Below are 23,681 nucleotides of genomic sequence, written 5' to 3'. Positions count from 1 at the left end.
TTTATTCCCATGGATAAAGAAAACCATGAAAGGGCAAAGATTTGTTGATGTGAAAGAAAAGTCACTGGAATTCAACAGTATCCCAGTTGAACAGTTCCAGAACTATTTCCAGCAGTCACAAAAATGTTAGGACAAGTGCATTGACTCACACGGAGGATACTTTGAAGGATACTAGGATATGGTATAAACTTTAATAAAGATTTAAATGATTCCAGTTATTTTTGGATACCCCCTTGTACCTTTATCAGCAACAGTATAAACATGATAACATTGTAGTGCCAGTTCCTCTCCTGCAGTTGCCAGTGGCTGTTTGGAGTGCATTTTCTTAATTGTTACTCACATTCTTTAAAAGATTGGATGAGTGTGGATTAGTTGTATTTTAATAAAATTTATTATTAAAATTATATACTTCTTCACCCTTTTCCATCCGCTGCTAGATATAGGCCTCTCTTTTATATGTTATACTAAATTATATCAAGTAATTAAATAAAGAAAGAACCATACAGCTTCATTACAGCAATGTAAAATATATAGAAATAGTGAATTAAGTAGACACTAAGGCATATTGGTGTTAGGTCTTGAATCATCTTGTGAAGATACCAGAAAGTATCACTTAGCCAAAAAGTGTACTCTTTGTATGATTCTCTGAGATAATTTATTATCTGATTGTGGATGCCATCATGTACTTCACAGTCGAATTTTAAAGTATAGGTAAACAACTTACAGAGACAATCACTCATTTTAAAGATATTGTAATAATATGTGTTATGTTTATCCACTTTCGCAGTAGATAAACGTAAGTTTATCTACTGCGAAGTAGTATGTTTATATACTGCAAAGTTTACATTAACAGTCGTGGTTCTTAAGTAATAAAACTGCGCTTTTAATGTCTTAGTTGTTTCCCCACTCACGAGTGGGAAACAGCGCTTTGCCTTTGCTCTCTCGGCACCTGGATCTCGACTCTCCTCTTTAGTAACTGGGGTCTTGCCTCACCTCTTTTTTTCTGCCGCCACTGCTCTGGTTCGGACTTCGCTTATAGTCTGCAGCTCGCCTCCACTCTGATTCCAACTTCTGTTGTTCCCTCTCTCTGTCGACAACTGGAAGCCTTCTCCGGCGGCGACTGGAAGTCTCCTCTGCTCAGCTCTGTCCCTTTTTATTATGCCTACTACCAGAAAGGGTTGTAACCCTTTCTAAGAATTTGGCATGACTCTTTCATTTTCTTTTAAGTTCAACCTGCTCTTTGTTCTCATCTGTGCACCCTTTTGATCGTAAGTTGCCGGCCAGTGGAAACTTGTTTGAACCTTTTAGACTGACTTTGGAGGTGTTTATGCGCAGAGCTTGTAAGCACTTTCTCATTCATAAAAGTCATAAACAACCTTTCTTATGCCCTCATAGAGAGCTATTACACAAAGTTCCGGCAGCAAAACATTGCTTTTGTTTTTAACTCTAAAATATTCTTGTTAAAGGAGTATATACAGTTATTTTCCAAAGGGTTATTTACAATAATATCTAGCACAAAATATAGAGACAAACAAGGTTAATTTTACAATATTCTCATGGGACTTGACCTATGTAAACAATCGATGTAAAGCACTTTGGTATTTTTAAGCTACATCGAGTTTTTACAATATGACATGTTTTTATTTAGAAGTCAGATAAGTCATTGGCATTTGAAATACTTCTTTATTGGTTGGTTAGACTACTTTATTAGACGGGATGAAAAAGTCACATTAACTTGTCATGTTTGTTCTATATTTAAAATCTGTGTATTTACACGTATGTTAGCCATGGATTTTGTAGGATTTAACTCAAATTCTGACTTATTTTAATAGTATATATTGTCCATCTTAAATTAGAGTAAAAGAATGCTAGCAGGTAAAAAAAAAAAGCAAGAACACAAATTTTGCATGGTGGCAGAAAGATATTGCTGCAAATGTTTGAGGATATGAAAGCATATCTAGAGGAAAGAAAAAAATCAATTAAAAATACAGATATTAAAATACAAAAAAAAAAGTGAACAATAATACAATTGACAAAATGGCAAGAGGGAGGGGAAGCAGAAAAATAAAACATGATGAGAAACAATAGAAAGAGAACTACATGAGACATGATGCAGTGTTTATTATGAGAAAGGATGATAAGAACTTTTTTCAAAAATTTTCTGATTAATTTCATGGTTCTAATTCCACTTGTTCTTTTCCATCACCAAATCATGCTTATTATTTATCTTATCTCACTTTACTTGGTTTATTCTTTGATTCATAAACTCTTCTGAGATATAAAATCTGTAAGGTATTTTGGTCTTCTAAAGCACTACTAACTGAATCAGTCCACCTAGATCTTTGTCTTCCTTACAGCAAACACCTGCTTTGCTACTCTTTTCTTCTCACCTGCTCTGTTTAAGATAATTTAATTTCCGCCTTTGTTTCATCTTAGACTAGCTCTTCTCACACATTTTTGAATGCTAATAATGCCAAAGTTCCTTTCTAATATCCTTGTTGTTAATGTGATTCTGTTATACCCAATTTTCATATTGTTCACAAATTTATGACACATTGAACCACTTTCTAACACATTTCGCATAAACACATTTCTGCAACTCGACATCCTAATATTTAGCTCACACCCTGATGTGTAGTCAAGTGTTGGTGACAGGAAATCCTATGGTTAACCACAAGAAACCATACACATATACACAGGTAGATACACCCATCAACAGTGGTGCTATTCCCTCCCAAGATTATGGCATTATAAAAACCAGTTAACATGACAAAATTAAGTGAATCTGATGATTATTTCATCACTACTGAATTTAGTTATTGCAGCACCTCCTTAACTAATAGCTAAAATCTACACCAGATAAGAAAAATTCTGACATTCCCACCTTCAAACTCAGGCTACAGTAAATCTATCCTTATGTCTGTGAAACTTCTGAAAAGGGAGTAGAAATCCTAAAAAAGAAAGATGCAGTTTGTTCTCCAGTATTTTGTAGATTTAGACCTCCTTTAGTATGCACAAAAAATGACTCTTATCCACTCTACTAAAGATCATTTATGGCTCCTATATCTTTCTAGTTTTATTTACCGAGTTCTCTAGAGATATCTTGCTTATTATGGTCAAACTGACAGGTCTGCTAAAACTTAGATTTCTGGACATAGACTACATTTAGTACTGCTACTCTGGTCTCCTTGCAGACTGTACTTTGATACCTGTTATAGAATCCATTGGAAAAAGACCACCTTATTTTACATTAATAAATAAGTGAACATAAGTATGAAGAACCTTGCCATTTTCTTTCAAAATTGCCAGTATGACACTTCCAGCCTTTCATTGTGAAACTGAAACAGAAAAATGTTGTATTCTTTCTCTCTTCGTGAAGTTGTGTAAATTCAGAATAACAATAAGGAAGAAAGAAACAGAAAATTGGGGAAAGTCAATAGAAGGTTACTTCCATTGACTGTGAAGATGAAAGTTTCCATGTTTGGTATCTAGAGCAGGGTTTCCCTAGCTATACAAAAAATATATAAAATTAACAAAATAGGGAAAAAAATCCTTAAGCCAACTCACGAAACAAAATGTATTATAGCTTGCAAATAACTTTTTTATGGGTGAGAGCAACATTGGATGGTGGGGATTTGGGGGATCCCATATGTCTGGGGTGGTTTAGCATGATAAGGTTTTAACTTTTTGTTCATTTCTTTGGCCATGATGCCACTTTTAATAATTTATACACTTTTTTCCCTTTGAGATTTGATAGGATTCCGATCTATAAGAATATTATGATTAGTAATTTACTCATTTATCTGTTACAATCCAGTTCATCTATAATGACAGTAGCTTATCTGCTTTTTTAATGTTATTTTTGTGTATTCATTGATGTGATAAGATACTCAACATAAAACATTAATGGTTTATATTAAATATTGCCAAAATAAGAAAGTATTAATTAAAGTTTTTATAATTAATATTTTAGTATTCTTATGTTTTTTTGGAAATTTATTATTTCCAAAAAAATAATAGTTATGAGTAACCAATTTATAAGCTTATCTGCAAGAATTGCACAGAACCTGGTAGGCACCTGGCAGATCTAGTGACTGTGACTGGTCTTTAGAGGAGCAAATAAGGGATGCCAATTTTTTATATGGTCTGTTAGTAGTAATAAGATTGTATAATTTTAGAATTTTAGTTGGTTTTTGGATGTGCTTCAGATATATGGGTTGGTAATAGATTTGTATGGACTCTGTTGTAGTGGAGGTGGAAGAGAAGTGTGTTATTTTTTTTTGGGGGGGGGGGGGGGGGGGTTAATATCATTTGGATTTGATGGGGGATTGTAGCCATTGGCTAAGAAAATGTCATGAATGTGTTCAAGTTCAGTGGTAAGAGCATTATTATCAGAGCTAATAAATTTTTCTCTGTTGTACAGGACATTAATAATCCCACACTGTGGGACGAGGGGGGTGACTCTTGGTGCATATATGTGTGCAAAGAACTTGGCTGTGTGTGTGTGGGGGGGGGGGTCTGTAAACTGAGAATGCCAGGAATCCATCAAGTTGCCATGTAATCAAGGCATCTAGGAAGGAGAAGACTGATTTTTATTCATATTCCCCCCCTTAAGCTGAAGTAGATTCTGGGATGCTAGTAATTAAGAGCCTCTGCCATGTGGCCAAACAGAGAACACATCATCAACATTAGCATAACTAAACTGTAGGTCTGTGTGTGGGGCAGAGGTAAGACTTTCTTCAAAGGTTTTCCATGAAGTAGTCTTGCTGGGGTGGTGGAGGGGGGGAAAATGGAGATTCCATGTCTGTGCCCTCTATTTGTTTGTAGAATCTTGCCAAATGAAATAGTCTGAGTTCATGGTGTACTTTAAAAAAGTTGAGATATCGGGAGGAAATTGTGCCTGGATGAGGTCTAAAGTGTCCTTTGAAAGAATGTTAGTGAACAGAGAGAGAGAGAGAGAGAGACAGCAAATCTGATTGGAAGATATTATTATCTGAGACCTTCAGGGAGTCAAGCTTGAGGGAGGCTATAAATCACCCTAACCAGCTGTTACACCTTCCCTTAAATTCGTCACACTAGATGCACTCACTATCCCTAAAGGCAAACTATTCCACTCACTCACTGCTCTGTGAGAGAAAAAACCTAGCTCCTTACTTCTTTCTTGACTACGAACAAATTTAATTTTCATGGATGATCCCCATGTTCTCTCCCCTAATAGGTCTCCTAATTTGCTAATATGAAATAAATGAAATTCACTAATATACATTAGTGAATTTCATTTAGAATTGCATCGGTGTGTTTCTTATGTTTTAGGGAAGTTTTTGCTGAGGGGAGATATATACGTAACATTTACCCCCCCCCCCCCCCCCCCCAAAAAAAAAAAAAAGAAGTTAATGTGTATACTATTAATTTTTCCTCTTTACATGATATTTATGACATGAATATATATATATATATGTATATGACAGTGTTATCTTTATAAATGAAAATGCTTTACTGTCTTGATGGTAAATGGAATATATCTTATACAGGTGTCCATCGTGGTGGCGTTACCAAACTTCCAGGGATTTTGACTACAAAATCTACTGTAGTTCAGTTAAGGCGGTCTGGTCCTCGTGGTAAGCAAGCCCCTGTACCACCCAAACGGACAAGTTCATTTAGAGATAGTACTTATCAAGATAAAACTTTGGGTGGTGAAGAGCTGGATCCTCCCAAGGAGTCTGTAAATGGACTAGAAAAAGTATTTGAAACTATCAACAAAGAACTTAATGAACTGAATAGTAGTAATGGGGAAACAGAGAGTGATATGAGAGAAAGAACCCCTGATACAGAAGACTCTGGAAATCACACTGCAGCCTCCATATCTAGTGTTCCAAATCCTTCACAACCTCAGCAGCAAAAACTAAAGAAAGCTAGAACTTACCCTTTAAATGTACAGCAACGAACTAAAGAAAATGCAACTCAAAATAATAAGAAACAGGAACCAAAGAAAGTACAAGTAGCAGCTTTAGAAGTCCAAAATGTGAAGAGGGCAATAAATCGTTATGGAACTTTGCCAAAAGGAGCACGTATTGGAGCTTATTTAGAATCTCTTAAGCAGCATGGTTTGCATGCTGGTACAATGTGTCCTCCTGAAACTGTCATGGAAGGAGAGTTAGATTGCTTAAGTGAAATTAGTGGAGAAGTTCACTTTAGTCCTGGTTTAGAACATGGGAGACACAGAAGAGGGACAGGTTCCATGTTTAATGTCAGTCGCATAGATACTAGGCATTTAGCAACAATTCGACAGCGACAAGACTTTGACATTATCAGACATTCCTCCCATGGATTTTTACAAAGGCAGAAATCTGATTTGACACATACAAAAACTAGTGAGGTATTTGAAACAGGTTCAATTCCAGAAACTCACTGTCTTGGAGGAAGATCTGCTTTTTCTCCACGTCTCTCACGAAGTAGAAAACTAGAAAGGAAGCCATCACGAGAGGGGAGACTTGATTGTGTTCAAGAACCTCGAAATGTGATCACAGATTGTGTCAATCGCTATGGTTTACGGCATAGAACACCATCTGAAGAAGGCGTTACGATAAGTCAACTAGTTAGCAACAAAACTTCCCCAGTGTTACATCCAGATTCCTCTCCTTTTGGTACTAGTCTTGTTCGTCGAACACTTAGAAAAAGACCTAAAGATAAGCCTCCAAGTCCTCCCAAACATTTAGTAAAAAGTGATTCCTTAGATGAGCAGTTCCAGTGTGAGAGATCCAGTGCTATTAAAAATTTAACAGAAGGAAGGAGTCCAACTCCCCCTTCATGGAATTCTGGTTCTGCTTGGCAGCTGAACAAGAGTGTTAAAAATGCTGATGATGGACCTAATCATCCTTTGAATAATTCAACAAGTAATTCACCTCTTTTGCCTACTACTAATGAAGATGCTCACAATATTCCCCAGATATTGCAGAAGTCCGCAGAAGATAATCAGTCATCATCCAAACCCAAAGAGAGTGATAATACATTAAAAAATCCTGCAGCTCAGCTAGTGTCAGAACTTTTTGAAAGTTTGAAAATGAAGGTACGAAGAAGAGCCATAGAAATGGGAGATGCTTCTTCTCAAACAGGTGATTTGATACCAGCACCAGAAGGTTTTAGAAATGTTAATACTGCAGAAGAAGAACTTAATATTGAAAATACTCTTGATAAGAAAAAAGAAACTAAGTGCAATCCTGACACAACTAAAATTGTAGAACAGGAAGTAGTGAATATAGATGTTTCTAGCTTACCAGAGCCATATATAGAGAATAGTAATCTTAGTGGCTTCCAAGTGAATACCAATTGTTTAGGCAATTCATCTCTACATCCCAAACTATGTCCCAAAATTGCTGAAGACACAAAGAGTAAACACTTGAATAGTGAATCACTCAATAGGTCAAATATAGCTTTATGTGATGATCCTAAACATGAGCGAAGTAAAAGTGAAGTTTATGCCTCCGAAAAACCAAATCTTTTGCTTGCAGAAGAAGGAAGCAGGCGACACAGTTCAGGGAGTATTAGCAATTTTAAGAAGCTCTGGGAGAAGGATATGGTAGTTATTCATGATAATACAATATTTTCTGAAATGAAAAAGAAAAGCAGCCAGAAGAATTTTCCTCGACGAATTGAATCATTGAAAGTGGGTGTTGACACCGTCCCCATTGGTGCTGAAGAGAAATCTCAGGGCCATTTAAATTCTAACCAAGTGGAAGAAGAGGATGAAGAGGAAGACCAGTCTTTGCATTCCTTACCAAATGAAACGAGAACTTCTCCGAAAGAAAGTCCCCCAACTTCTGTTTTAGAAACACCTGAACTGGAAGATGAAAATTCTGATACAGATACTTTTCCTCCACCACCACCACCTTTGGAATCTGCAATTGAAAAAGATGATGGTGCTTTTCAGTTTTTAAATCAGTCCAAACCTGTAATCCCCCTTAAACCTGTAAAGAGCTCTCATCCTGTGCTTCCAGCTGCTTCTGTAGTTAAACAAACCAAAGTGGGAATAAAACCCCAAGTGATGCCTAAATCTGGAGGTAAGGGTCAAGAAAGTCCTATAGAAAATCAGTTGGAAGATGGAGTGAAAGAAAAATATGAGGATTCTAATGACTCCTTTAAGGGTGCTGAAGTTGGCAACAAGGCCTCCATTTTGGAAATTTCAAGTGCCCTAGAGAATAACATTCTGATGTTAAAAAACTCTGCAGCAATTAATAGTGCTAGTGTGATGCAGTTGTCAGACAAAGTGCAGCTGTTCCGTTCCTCGTGTGGCAGCTATGCAGAAAACATTCCTCCTCATGGGCGTTTTCGATTCCGTGAACTTCTTTCGAAACTTGAGATCCAGGGAGAGCAGCTGCGTACGTGCAGCAGTAACAATAGTGTTGATAGTGCAAAACTTTTTGTAGATTTACAGAACACTGTTCGAGATTTGGTGAATGTTGTACAGAGATGAGCTGCACATTGTATACCTTTGTACAGAGATGTTGAATGTATGTATGTCTGTGTATATGTGTGTGTTGTACTTATGTATCCCATGCATTGTAAAGTGCTTCAATCTGTGAAGAAAAAAAAAATCTAGTCTCTTTTTTGTTAATTTTTTAACGCTCATTGGATGTTGAAAACAAAGTGTATTTGTTATTGTTTAGAATGTATGAATTTATAATGTGAGAAGACATAGTGTGGCTACAAGCAGTATCTTGTTATGCTCACTGTCCTGGCATGCCTTGGTGTTTTTGATACTTGTCCTAGTTCAGTGTGATCATTAGCTCATTGACTGAGTTTTTGTGATTTGTCTTGTGGATCATTGGACATACCAAAACTTGCTGTACTGTGGCAATTGACTTGTTCATTTTATCTTTAAGATTTCTTTTAAAAATAGGTATTTTTAAATCTTACTTTTATAAGAAAATTTTTATAGATCTTCTTTATATGTGAGCAGATAGTGTATTTGATAAACTTATTTCCCTTTGCTGTCATTTATAATGTAATATATATTTAGATATTTGTTGTATAAAATTGTATTATAGTAAGTTATATAAATAAGAACTAGAGTCATATTTCAATTTTATATAAATATTCTTTAAATTTTGTTGTTATGCTTGTAATTTAGTACTAAAAAGCCTGCTTGGCAATTTTGTAGATGTTGTAATATGTTCTCATATTAGCTTTATTTTGATATATATATTTCCATAGGCTGCATTTATTTGTATCAGAGTCCCATCTTCACCGAGATAATTATATTTCTTAAATATGGTTAACAACTGTGCTACTCTTTGTCCAGTTGTTCTACCACTTCAACATTGATTTTGTGGGTAATTTAATTGCTAATTAATATTTTTTTGTTTATATAGTGTAAAAAATGATAAAATTATACTCTCTCATTTTATTGATACTGTACATAAAACTTACATTATATTACTTTCACCTGAGTAAACAAACTGTATTGTTTCCAAGAGAAAAAAGGGAAAATTTTTATTGGAACATTAACTGTTAGCCATTTGCCATAGTAACGTAAAGTACCCAAAATGGACCTCAAGTGTGAAGAAGTTGGCACAAAAAGGCACTGCCTTTCTGTAAAAGTCCCTACTCAGGTGTGGAGGCATGTTTCTTGACCTCTGCCAGATGGCTGTCTGCAAGTGAGAAGTATAAACCATGAGACCAAACACATCATATCAAACATGGTGGTTGGCTTAGAGTGACTCCTCTTGGACTTTTAGCACAGCAAAAACAAAACAAAAAAAAAGTGAAAAAAAAAAGCAAATGTGCAGCTTCACAATAATTTCTTTCATATACTGTCCCTTTTTGTCATTTACAAGAGGTATCCCATGTGGTATTAAATAGTTTCCCTACACCCCCAATTGCTAAAGGCAAGCTAGCATTTCTAGAAGCATAGTCCATTGTCATATTTGATTGCCTATCTTTATATATTAGCACCTTGACGCACATGACTAATAAATCTAGGGACCTGGACTGTGGGTTTTTAGAAATCCTTTTCATACTGTTTTAATGTGACTGCTCATTGTAGGGAGCCTCTGCTGAGTTTGCTTACAAAGTACTCTGTAATACCCATAGTTTTGGTCCTGTTCTGGGCAGCTTTAGACATCCAGGTCTTTTATTGAAAAGGACTGGATAACTTTCACAGATATGTTTGGGGAAATGCTGAGGCTGGTTACTTAGTCTTTATTCTGGCAAAGTAGTGTTGTGATCACATTTTTCCAACTTGGAACGACCACCGTCCGACACGGAGTCGTTTAACTGTCAGCCCAAATGTGTTCAGTCTTTCCCAGTTTTTTATTACTTCAAATTGTCTCTTCCAGTATGTAATGTGGGTAGCATGGTTCAAAACCATTAACAGCATACTGATCAAATTGATCCATGACCTCCTGCTGTAAGGATCATAGTCCAAAGAATCACCTGGGCCTTTGGACGCCCTCTTTTTTATTGCCATGTTTTTGTATTTTTGAAGTCATCTACACAGAAGTGAAGTAGCTTCTCCCATCATTATCCTCTTTTTGTTTTTATTTTTACTTTTTTTAATTTTTTTTTAATCCTGAAGTTTTGATCTGTGATTAGAATTTTGAGCCCCAGTGTTTACCATGATGTGTGTGTGCGTGTGTGTGTGTGTGAGCTGTTAGTACTGTATCATATGACAGAAATATTTAATAATAAATACCACCAGTTCCTATATGTTTCTTGGACTCATTTTTCATGTATTAAATAACAGTGTCAGTAACAGATATATACATGATACGTGCACCTTTGCAAGTTGTTTTAGGAAAAGAAAATAATACATAGGGAAAAGCTTGCTGAAGTGCCTTTTTTATTTTTGAAGGTAAAATTACTATCAAGCTGCTTTTCGATTGTGAGGGAGTAATTTAAAATAGTAATTTATATGCCATTTTATCTTTTTTGTTTTTGTGACACATGTTTGATTTTGTCTCTGTATACTAAAGTTAACTTCACAGTAATGTAACTTTTTCAGAGTTCATCAGAAAAACACTGAACCTACTCTATTTCAGCTTTATCAATCCATATTACATTATATGTAAAATATTTTGAAAATTTGTTATAATTTGAGTAATTGTCCAATTTTTTTAAAAAAAGAAAAACTGTTATTCTTGAAGTGGCAAGTGTATACATCTCTAAATTTTAAGCTTTGTTTCAAAACTAATTTGCTATTTTAATTGAAAAAGGTGTCTTCATTATGAACAGAACATTGAAATAATTCTTTTAGTAAATCCAAGCACAATACATAAAACAGCCTTGGAATTTAGATCACACAATAAATGCTAATGTTTTTCTACTATACTTTCATTGAATTTCTTTTCCTTTCATGTATATACAAATATGCCAATGTAAAATACTTGAGATGTGGTATTTCATACTTTTCAAAAGCTATCTAAAATTTTTTCACCAGCCTGACTCACTGAATTGCCTTTCTGTGATCTTCATCAGCATTTCAGATCATGGAATTCTTCTTGAGATGTTGTGCCATAGCAATTCTTTTGTCACTATCGTTGTTCAACTATTACTTGGATAGAGTCATGGGATGGTTTGAGATCTTTCTGGAAAGCAATAGGATAACATCTGCTTCACTTCATGCACTTAATGCTGCAAATTCATTGCTACTAATATTTAAATCGATCCTTTGATCTTTTTGCTGCCAGAGAATGAAAATGAGTTTTGTGACTAGATGTCTTTGTTTCTGATATGGTTTGCCTTAGCTTTTATATGTAGTTTTCTAACAGCTGTGTATATTATGTTTATGTTTTCAGGGAATTATCTAAAAATCCATATCAACAATTTCAGCCCCTAACAGAGAAAATATGGAAAAGTGATTTTCCATGTCAGTAAAGTCACCATTCCTTATTCTTAATTATTAAATTTCATTTATACAAAAGTATTCTTGCATTGCATCTATTTGATGAAATTAAATATTGAGTTACTAGGACAGTAGAGTTATGAACAAGAGATTGGTACTCATTCCCACGGACATCAATTTGCTCTGCTTTAGGTTTGCAGTTCATTGTATTGCCATTTGTGCTCCATTGCACCACGGGCATGTTGTTTCTCAGTCTGGTACTTTTATTATATAAAAAGAAATTGAATAAAATTATTGAAGGGGAAAAAAACCTATAAAGTTTTGTATTAAAAGAAAAACAAAACATAAATATCCATTGATAGTTTATTGCCAAATGATAGCAAACCATGTCTGCCTTTGATTTGCACTACCTAAAAGAGAAGTCTGCTGCAAGTCTCTTAATCAAAAGCACTCATAAAAGAAGAATATAATGGATCCTGGACAGAGCATGCATCTTTAAAATAGTGCAGTACTATACTGGAGGTTTCTTTTTTAGTCAGCTCTTGATCACTTTCAAAACTTAATAGCTTCAAAAGTAGTTTTCTGTTTGACTATAATGTATATTTTTGACATTTTACATAGCTAAGTAACCACAAACTTTATAGTTCTTTTAAAATAAATTTACTTTACATGCTCATATGAACAATATGTTGAACAAAATCTTCAAAGAACTATGCATATTGAATAGGCTACTTTTTCCAAGGTTTACTTCTTTTTGGAAAAAAAAAAAATTACCTACAGTTCTCCATTTTATGCGAAAGGTGACCCGACCTCACTGTTTGACAAGGATGGTACCAGTTTACGGATCATATGTTTCATGTGTCCAGATGGTCATGAAATTTTATCAAGCATAAGAAAGAAATAACATTGAGCCTGTGTAGCTCAGTGGATGTGTCGTTTGACCGCTGAAGGAAGACTTCATTTCGAATCTAGTCGGTGACTAGAAGAAATTTTTCTAAGCCTTTTTTCGACTGGTTCCCGAGTTAATCGATCTCTGGCATGGGCTAGCGGGTTTTTTCTCCCATAAACTCAAGAAAATCGACCATAGAACCAACATTATTTCAGACATTAAATATGAGTGTTAGGATTAGGGACCACAAGATGGCAGCACTTGTTGAGCAGTCTCTCTTCACTGCGTGCTGCTTAATTAGTGATAGCCTTGGGCTAGCTATCTCTGATTGGCTGCCAGTGGAGATTGAACTCCACACTCAGTCTCCAAAAGTTAGGGCTAAAACGCCTTGCCTATTCCCTATATATTGGAATAAAAAGGCACTAGCTGATTTTTTTAAATGTTTATCTTATTAATCTTTTTACTTTATTTACTTTTATCCAGTAAATGGTGCCGCTTATGTTAGCTTACATTCATGAGCAACATTATGATCTGAATAGTTAGACCGAACTATATAGTTACTTTATGAGCAATAATTACATTTTTAGCAGGGTTTCTCAAACTTTTTCTACGACGGAACACTTCACAAATCCTGAAATTTTCACAGAACACCTTGGTTATTTTGTAATGTATTAACTAATAATTAATTGCTAATTATTAATAATTAAACCATCATTAAATTAATTTGTGCTAATTTTCATTGACATATCCCATTCTGATCACCAAATATATTTATTTATAATATAAGAATTTTTTTTTAATTATAAGTACTTATGAGTGAATGCAGACTTTTTCTCCTGTGTGCTGGTAGTTTTGCCCTTCTTTTGTACATCCTGGAGATCTTTGTAGGCTTGAGGTGAATGACTCACTATCTGTTCCTTAATAAGATTTCTTAATACCAAAACTGAACAAAGTGCCTTGTCTCTTATTCATATTAGAATTTAACTCTGTTTTCCTGTTACTTTTAAAATCACGGCACTCCGGTTTCAGAACAAGCACTTACTGCAATACGAACTTGCGAAGAAAATATTCAGTATTACTAGATTTGAGAAATGGATACAGGTTATCTTGATCTTCAATTTCAGTGGAAAAGTTTTCTTTATACTTCCTTGCTGATTGGCCACTGACATTAGCAACACGGATGTTATTTTGTTTAGTTTTGAGAAAACGCTGCCCATTGTAATCGGCTTGCAGGCAGTTTTTATGATCGTCATAAACGCCGGTATTCTCTTTACCGATTGTTGAAAGATTTCGATGTGTGAAAATTAACGATAATTCATGAATATTTCCATGTTTAAAAATATGCTGCTTGGTCACTGACATTTGCTACACAGATCATTTCCTTCAGTTTTGAGAACATGCCACCCATTGTTATAATCCGCTTGCAGGCAATTTTTATGACCGGTCATAAACAGCGATATTCCCTTTCCCAAATATTGAAAGGTTTTGATGTGTGAAAATTAACGATACACAGATGTTATTAGGCGTCCTGGGTCTGAGCTTTTCGACATATTCACGAATATTATTCTCAGAATATTTCTACTATAAAATATTTATTCATGAAAAATGCTTAGAAAACTAAAATCACAAATTCCAGAACTTCTTGCAGAACACAGTTTGAGAAACACTGGTATATAGGAATATCTGCATGGAGTTCGTAGACTCATCTGTGGAGGTCCACTAGCATCAATGCTACCTATCAGTACCTGCACAAAACCTCATTTTGCTCTGAACTCATATATCGACAACATCCTCACGACTACTCTGGCAATCCATCCCACTCATTCATCACTCTCTAACCAAAAAAAAAAAAAAAAAACTAACCCTCATGCCCTTTTCTAACTACACTTAATTCCCAAGGATGACCCTAGTGTTCCCCACACTAGTCATGAACTTAAACATTTCATCCATCAATTCTGTAAATTCCATATAAGTTGTCTCTGTGTAGAGACAACTTATATGTCTCTATATATATTTCCCTAATCATCATCCAGCCTCTGAATCCCCAAATCTTCAATTTCTCCTCACATAAAACATTCTACTGGCCTGTTGTCATCGTGGTCACTCGACTCTGAATCCGTTTCACGTCTTCCACACCTCCAAGGGACCCAGGTGAGCCTTATCAAGAAGTTCAATAGCCTGCTTCCCTTTCCTTGTGAAGGTGTTCTTCAATAACCGGGTCATCCAATGAGCTGTTTTAGCCACTTTAGCAATATGCTTTCTGAACATCAACTCACCCTTCAACCAACACCCCCAAAAACAGTGTTTCATCAATTTTCTGGCATCAATATACCATACTGATGGATACCCCATCAGCTGGTAATCTTCTCACTCCAAAATGCATAACCATACACTCTGCCACATTAAAACGATATCCGTTCTCTTTTGCTCATAATTCTAGTCTATTTAATCACCCTGCAATTTTTTCTGCACTATTGCTCTATTTAATTTTGCCTCATCTGCAAACAACTCTATCCCCTGAGATTATTTCCTATATAATTAATGTACAAATTGACTAGTACCCCAAGTACAGAGCCTATGATACACCACTAGCTGCAGGTCTACCACTGGACTCTACTTCTGAATGAACAACTGTGGTATCTTCGACCATCCTCTTATCTACTTCACTAACTTCACATTCATCTCCATGTGCTCTAATTTATCTGGCCTGACGCCTTTGCGAAGTCTAGCAATATCAATGTATAGTCATTACCTTTATCCAATTCAGCTGTCACTTTATTACAAAAAAGTGAGTAAGTTACTGAAGCATGACCGACCCTTCACAAAACCATGCTTCCCCACACGATGTCCCTTCTTGAGTGTTGTGTTTAATCTTTTCCAATACCTTAGAAGCTGTATAAATTCCATTATCTTACTCCCATATGTTCATTTCTTCTTACAGTCTATATCCCCACAGCTAAATTGACCCATAATAATTACCTGCATTCAACTGATTAAGTTTATTTGCAGCTACATATCAATCACACCATCTTTTGCATTCCCTGGCCTATTAGCAGCTGAGCCAACGAAATACTTTCTCCTGCAGACTATCTCAGACCAGATGACGTTGAATGCACTGCTTTCCATGTTAATTTTGAATTTCTACTTTTGTTGGCTGCAATTCATCTGCTATCATCCCAAAACAATTTTATAAAATTTTACCAGACAAGATTCTTCTACAAGAATTTTTAATGTAAATTTATGTTTGTTTGTTTTTTTTTTCAAAAACTTATAGATTTCAGTTTTATTTACCTGAAGCGATAAATGCGATATTGTGCAACAACATTTTCTCTATCTCAGGCCGGTCGATTCTTACTGCTGCGAATTTAAGTCAAACTGTTACGATTTTTTCTTTTTTTTTTTTTAACGTCTTTTTTTAGGCAAATCTTGTTTAGGATTTTATAAGCGAGTGTCAAAGGGTAAAATTTCCTCAAAAAATCCGTAACTCAGAAAATTTTGTTATTAATTCTTTATTATGAATTACTTTTTTTTTTTGTCTAAAGCAAAATGTCTCACAGTACATATATGTAATTTATGTAATAGATAAAATATGATTTATGTATAATTTTTTTTTAAATCAAAAAATTGTTCCTTTTTTGTCAAAACATCGGTTCACTCTAACAATGAGCTACTTCCTCCTCCTCTAATGACTTGGTATTGGCATCCTAGGGATGTTCCAATCAATAGGAAAGATTGCTAATTTTGACAATTCATTAAAAAGAAGCATGAACATTTTAATTTATTTACAAGGACAATGTATCATCTCCACCACCTTTTTTGCTGGCCAGATATAAGATGTCTGGCCAGCAAGTTCTGTATCCTTAGTTACATGCACGTTTTCCTTCTCAACTTTCATTATCTTACCTTCTACAAAACTTAACGAAATAATTATTAATTTCCTCAATTGGGTGTTTCAAAATCTTACAGAGAGTGAAATTACATTAATTTCGCTTCTGAACTTCCTTTTATTTTTCAGTTAATAATATAATAACTGTGTGTGCAGGGCTGGTGGAAGCGGGCATGTGGTGAATGCGGGCGCCGCTGCTGGGACACCGTTCATAAGTTCATTTTTAACAAACAAAATTTTTATCATAAAAACAAAAAATTCTTATAATGATCAATATCAAAATAAATAAGGCAGGATGCACCGAATAAAAATTTAAAACAATTGTACATTGCCACCTCTTTGATCAGTCAGCTGTTTACAATTTTGCAGCGAGAGCAGGCTAAATGCTTGCCTGCAGCATGTGTCTACTGCAGTCTATCTAAAGTGAAATGGTGAACGGTTTCTATGACCAGAAACGAACTTTCATACAAAACATTTGTTGCTAGTTAACCAGTCATATGGTATGCATCTCAATTGGCTACTGACAGTAGCGCAGTGCGGAATATTATTTCGTCTCTGTGTCGTGTTGTGTAATAATTTATTGTGGTATAAAATAGAAATGGAATCAAAAATTTTAAAAAGTTATCTGGTGCACAAAATCGTGTCATGCTGCAAAAGAAGCAGATGTTAAGAAACAACCTGGGGCTCTTAATAAATTTGTTAAAATATTAAAATATTCTGATGCAGATTGTAACCTACTTGATACATCAGAAATCAGAGTTGAAGAACTGTGCACATCATCCAGTTTGCACGAAACTACTATTGCAAACTTTTGAATAAGATAACAAGACGCATGATTTAAGTGAAAAACAATTAGGAGAAGATTTAGTTGTAGTTGACCACGAAACGAACACATTGCTAGTCTCTGTAAATTTAGAAGATCCAGGTGAAGAGGAAATATTGATGAAAAATTACGAGTTGTTTTAATTGAAATGGAGCCTGTTCAAAAGAAAAATATAATATATCCCAGAAATACATATGGTCATAAATTTGGCAACAAATATGATAATAGAAAAATGATAAATGGTGAGCTCGTGCCAAGAACATGGCTCATTTATTCCGAAACTTTAAATTCTGTTTTTTGCTTTTTAGCAAACCTTTCGCACCTACCAAATCAAGAATTCTTGTAGAAGGTTATAATGGTTGGAGAAATGTAAGTACAACTTTGCATAGACATGAGACTAGTTGAACTCACATGAAAAATTTCTTAAAATGGAAGGAACTTGATAAAAATTTAAAACACAAAAATACTATTGTTTGCCAGACTCGATGGTAAAGAAACATTGGACGAGTGTTTCAGAACGCTTGATTGAAATTATAAAATTCCATGGTAGCCAAAATTTAGCTTTTCGCGGATCATCTGATAAATTATATGAAAGGAATAACGATAATTTTTTAAAATTAGTCGAACTGTTTGCGAAGTTTGATCCCGTTATGGAAAATCATATTGAAAGGACCCTACAACGAAACAATAGAGTACACTATTTGAGTAAAAACAGTCAAAATTAAATATTGGAAACTTTAAGTAACGCAATCAGGGATACAATTTTATTATCAATTCGAAAATCTAAATATTATTCCATAATTTTAGACTGCACACCTGATGCAAGTAAAACAGAACAAATGACCATTATTATTCGCTTTCTTTCCTGTGACAATGGAATTGTCAAGATCAGGGAAAACGTTTTAGGTTTTGCAGATATATCAGATTCCACAGGACGTGGTTTATGTGCAACAATAATGGAACAACTGGAAAAATGGAACATTCCCATTGAAGACGTGAGGTCAAGGTTATGACAATGGGGCAAATATGAAAGGGGAAAAATATGGGCTTCAAAACTTGCTTTTAAACAAAAATCCTCGAGCTTTTTACGTGCCATGTGCTGCTCATACTCTTAATTTAATCATTAACGATGCAGCTAGAGTGAATGCAGATACAATTAGTTTCTTTGCAATTATTCAAGAAATATACAATTTCTTTTCATTCTCTTACAAACGTTGGGCAATCCTTTTAAAGTTCGTAAAAAATTAACATTGAAACAGCCATCAGAAACGCGATGGAAAAGTAAAATTAATGCAATCCGCCATCTACGATATCAATTACGAGAAATTTACGATGGAAATTTTAATAAAGAAACTCAGCATGAAGCACAAACATTATGTGCTAAAATAAAGGACTACAAATTTATTTGCTCTCTTATAACTTTTAATAACTGGGCATGATTTATTAACAGAATAAACCGTGTGAGTAAAATGCTTGAAGACAAAAATATGAACATCACACTTGCTTTAGAATCTATCGAAAAATCTATCTTACAAGAGTATCGATCAGATACAAATTTTAAAGAAGTTCTAAAGCGGCAAAAGAACTGAGTGAAGAGGTAAACGGAGAAAAAGAATTTAAAACTGGTACAGAAGTCCGACGACGAAAGAAGACACGACAATTTGACTACGAGCATCATGACGAAACGTCACAATCGACAGAAGATAAATTTAGAGTTAATGTGTTTTATAGACTCTTCTAGATGTTGCAATGTGTTCGTTAATAGAACGTTTTGAACAACAAAAAATATATTATGATAATTTCAATTTATTGTATAGATTACTACAAATTAATAACGAAGATTTACAAAAAAATTGTGACGATTTAGAGATTCTCTTGAAGGACGGCGACAATAAAGCCGTAAATGCAATAGAACTATATGACGAGTTATGTGCTTTCCGGGATATTTTTCGGAAGGATAATTTAAATATTCAAAACCCTTTCGATATTTTTAATTTTATTGTGTCCAATAATTTATCTTTCCCTAACTTTTCAATTGCTTTAACATGTTCATTGTCAAACACGCGATATCGCGCGATACCAGTTCTCACCAAACGGCCGATCACGCGTTATCGCGTGGACGTTAACTAAATAAAAAAGGTTGGCCACCACACGAAATTCCAATTTTCAGCTTGGCAATAAACGATATCACGCGATGCGAGGCCGCGCCAAACGGCCGATCACGCGTTATCGCGTGGACGTCGCTAACTAAATAATAAAAAAAAAAATTTGGCCACCACACGAAATTCCAATTTTCAGTTTGGCAATGAAAGTGTTAAGAATACTATTAACCTTACCTGTTAGTGTAGCGAGCGGTGAACGTTCCTTTTCCAAGTTGAAATTGATTAAAACCTACTTAAGAACAAGTATGTCACAAAAAAGGCTTGTTAGTTTGGCGTCAATTGCTATTGAAAATGATATATGTGCGGAATTAGACGTTAAGATCATTATTTCTAATTTTATGAATATGAAATCAAAACCCTTAAAATTTTAATTTAAAAAAATTTCAAGTATATTCACGTAATTTAATTTATTTTCTGTTATTCTGTAAAGATGTTTTTCTGAATACTTATATTAAATGTAATTATTTCTGAATTCTTTTCTTATATTCTCATCTATCTTGAGTTTCTTTTATTTTCTTACAAGATAGTTCCACTTATAAAAATTATTAAAATTTTTTACAAGTTACTAAGAATTTAGTAACTTGTAAAATGCAAGAATTTTTTAAACTTTAGTTCAAATAAATTTTAACTTTATTTAAAATTCATTTTCATTTTGTTAGCGATTCGGGTCGGGGAGAAGGCTATAATCCCTTTATCATTATATTCAACGATTAAAGTGAAGTGGCTTTATCAAAATTTGCTTTAACTTTTGAGAATTTTTTGAATATTTGGATTTTTAACGATTATGCTGCCTAGTCAACAACCCCGGTTCGTTACATTTAGCGAACCAACGTGTGGCTGTTCCGTCAAAATTTATTTAAGAAATTTGAAATAATTTAAATTTTTATTATCGTTAAAGAACCACACACGCCCGGATCGTTTCAGCGGCGCTTAGATAGACATTGCATGTGGGCGGCAAAGACCCTAGCGTCGGCTGTGTGTGTGTGTGTGTGTGTGTGTGTGTCAAACTTTTCAGCTGATTTTTTTCCAGGTCAATATTCTTCCCTAAGCTTTTCCTTAAGAACGTGGCAATTTATCCAACTCACCCCAGTTTTGTTTTTAAGCTTACGTTGTAGAAAATAAATTTTGACATCTAATTATGAACGATTTCCTTAAAAAATATCCCTTATTATAAGGTTCCTGAGGCAAATAAGACCCAGTGTCTAATAAAGCCCGTTAAAAAAAAAATCACATTTACGGTGGTTTCTTACACACAGAGGACGCAATAAGCAATGGCAAATCAGTGGCGCCATGTTGTCTAGCGACTGTATTGTGTCAGTTTGACCTTGACCTTTGTGGGAGGTGGTTGTGTCTTCCCGTTTAATATTACACCGCAGTAATTCATAAGTTTTAATTAAAAATATTGTTCTTTTCGCATTGTTTTTATATTTAAATTGTTCTTTCAACATTCAGTTTTATGATAAAAAATGTTTTAATTGATTTGAATTCATATTTCACGTGAAAATAGATGTTATCTGATCTAGTTCGCGGCGGTTAATAAGGCCCAGTAAATTTGTTGATGGGCCTTATTAAATTGCTATGATTTATGGTGTTATTTTTTGGTGATTGCTCATAATCGTTACTTATTTTATTGCTAAAGGCTTCTGAAAATGTCAGAAGTTAAGAACAAAAGGGGTTTTTGGACTGATGAAAGACTAGAAGCAGCTGTGAAAGCTGCTTCTAGTCTTTCATCTAGTCTAGTCTTGCAAAGAGGACAACTATCACAACGTGCAGCATCAGAATGCTATGGAGTACCTAGAAGAACATTGAGGAACCATTTAAAGACAGAGAAGATGACGAAAAGATTAGGAAGAAATACTGTGCTAACAAAAGAACAAGGGAAGAACTTGGTAGAAAGAACAGTAAAGTTTGCTTCAATTGGCGTCACTTTAACTTCAAAATCTATACGCAAGCAAACTTTTCTATTTTGCGAACAAAATGAATTACGAATAACTTCAATAAAGAAAGTGACCTCGCAGGAAAAGATTGGTTGAAGTTATTTTTAAAGAGAAACCCAACAATTTCTAAACGTAAAACTCAATTTTTGAATCCTGCTTGTGCTGTAGCCCTAATCCTCCATCTTGTGATTCAGATAACTCCGATTATGAGATTAAATCTAAAAACTAAAAACAAATCTAAAAATCTAAAAACAAAGAACTCTTTGAAGTCATCGTTTCAGGAGTTAATGCCAACGCCAAATTATGCAGTTGTAAAGGCAACACCACGAAGAAAAGCTTTTAAATTATAAGGACCAGAGAGTGACCAAAGATCTTTTCAAAGAAAATGATAGTAAGAAAGAGAAGGCCGCCACTAAAAAACAGGAAGAACAAAAAAAATAAAGGAACAAACGGAGTGTCAAAAGAGGGGTGGTGTTGCCATGGATGCAGAGAAGAAAAGTTGCTAATATGAGGCAATGCACACGGTGACTTGAATGGTACCATGAAGAGTGTGTTGATCTCACCAAGAAGAATGTGACGTATTTGTATGCCTTTATGACTGTTCTTAAGCTAATAATTATGATTAAAATTAATAAGAATTAAAAATAATTGTTATATTCTTTTTTAAATATTTAATTTTGTTCAAGGGCTTTATTATGGTTTAATAAGACCCACACAAGGTGTTTTTTAAAGACTTGTATAAAATATAAATTGCTGCATGAATTGTTCTTATTTGTGTTTTTTTTTTAATTAGTGATAATACAAACTTTAATATGAACACTGTTGTTTCAATTAATCTAAACAATTGTCTAACTTATTCAAATTTTAAATAAGGTGGGCCTTATTTGCCTCAGGTACCTTATATTTTATTCTCTTATCTTGTCCTCATAATCGGTTTTCCTAAAATTCCAGGCTTAAGTATACTGTCATTTTTCCATACGAAAAACATGTCCTGTCCACTGCAACTTTTGATACTTACCTCAACACATCCTAATTCACTGAATTCCATATCCACCCCTGGATTCTGCTCGAGAAACACACTCAAAATCTTAGTTTTTCGAACTCATGTTTATCACACGCTACACTGTACTACAAGAATTTAAAGCTGTCAATGCCAGCAAAGGTTGGTCGATTGGTAGAGCCTCTGCTACTAATGGCTCACTCAAAAAGTTAAGCAAGCTTGAGCGCGGTTAGTAGTTGGAAGGGAAAAATCGTTCGATGCTGTTGGCACACTCTCCTTCGATGAGTCTTTGGACTCCCTGGAGGTGTCAAATAATAATAATAATAATAATAATAATAGAATAACCTACTACCGCTGTTTCCTATTTAATCCCTTATGACAACATTATAATGTCCTTCAAGTAATTCTTGAAGACCCTTGCTATTAATCCAAGTTTAAAGTAATTCCTATTATATAGGAGCGAGTGTTGTATGGTGATTCACTAGTAAGAGGTGTAATAGATGAGAGTTCGATAAAATCGTACTTACCGGGTGCGAAAATTAAGGATGTAAATGAGGCTATTAGAGTGAAAAGCAGAGGGTGGAAGAAATGATAGTAGTGACAGGAACGCAAGATTTAAAAGGTGATAAATTTGCTATGAGAGAGGACCTGAAGAAATTACTAGAGGTAGCAAAAGAAAAGAGACAGTTAAGATAGTGAGTCTGTTTCCAAGGTATGACAGAGAAGAGTTGAGAAGGAGGGCCATAATTGCAAATGACCTTATGTGCAGGTTATGCAGGAGGAGTGGTGTGGAGTTTGTGGACGTGTGGAGTGAGTTTGATGGGCCAAAGGACTTATACAAGATGGATGATTTGCATCTGAATGGATTTGGTGTGTGGAGACCGGAAAAAATGTTGCTGAATGAAGTGAAAGTAGATGTACAGAATCAGGGAAACTATAGCTATTAGGAAGAGTGCATTTTGGGGTGAAAAGATTAGAAGCGGTATACCACATTGGTGGAAATGTACTCCAGGAGATTGACGAGGCAAGGGATTTGGGAATGTGGGTGGATAGGAAGTTGAAGTTTAGGGGGGACATTGCAAAAGTGGCTAAATCAGCTCATCAGATCACTTGGTTACTGAAGAATACTTTGAAGAGCAGAGACA

General features: G+C 34.8%; 1 protein-coding gene across 3 annotated transcripts in view; it reads left to right on the top strand.

Moving 5' to 3' along the window:
• LOC150098339 (uncharacterized) overlaps window positions 1–10,704 on the top strand; it is a 275,596-nt gene extending 264,892 nt beyond the window's left edge. For all 3 annotated transcript variants that reach the window (XM_090405890.1, XM_090405891.1, XM_090405889.1), the window contains one exon: window positions 5,532–10,704. In XM_090405890.1, coding sequence (XP_090262016.1) covers window positions 5,532–8,470 — 2,939 coding nt within the window. In that variant the 3' untranslated portion in view covers window positions 8,471–10,704. The remainder of the gene's footprint in view (window positions 1–5,531) is intronic.
• Window positions 10,705–23,681: the final 12,977 nt, after the last annotated feature.

This window comes from Typopeltis vanoorti, chromosome 15 (assembly GCF_054136105.1).
Source record: "Typopeltis vanoorti isolate ZY-2024b chromosome 15, IOZ_Tvanoo_1.0, whole genome shotgun sequence".
NCBI lineage: Eukaryota > Metazoa > Arthropoda > Arachnida > Uropygi > Thelyphonidae > Typopeltis > Typopeltis vanoorti.
The sequence above is the reverse complement of the archived record's forward strand: the minus strand, read 5'-3'. Positions and strand labels throughout refer to the sequence as shown.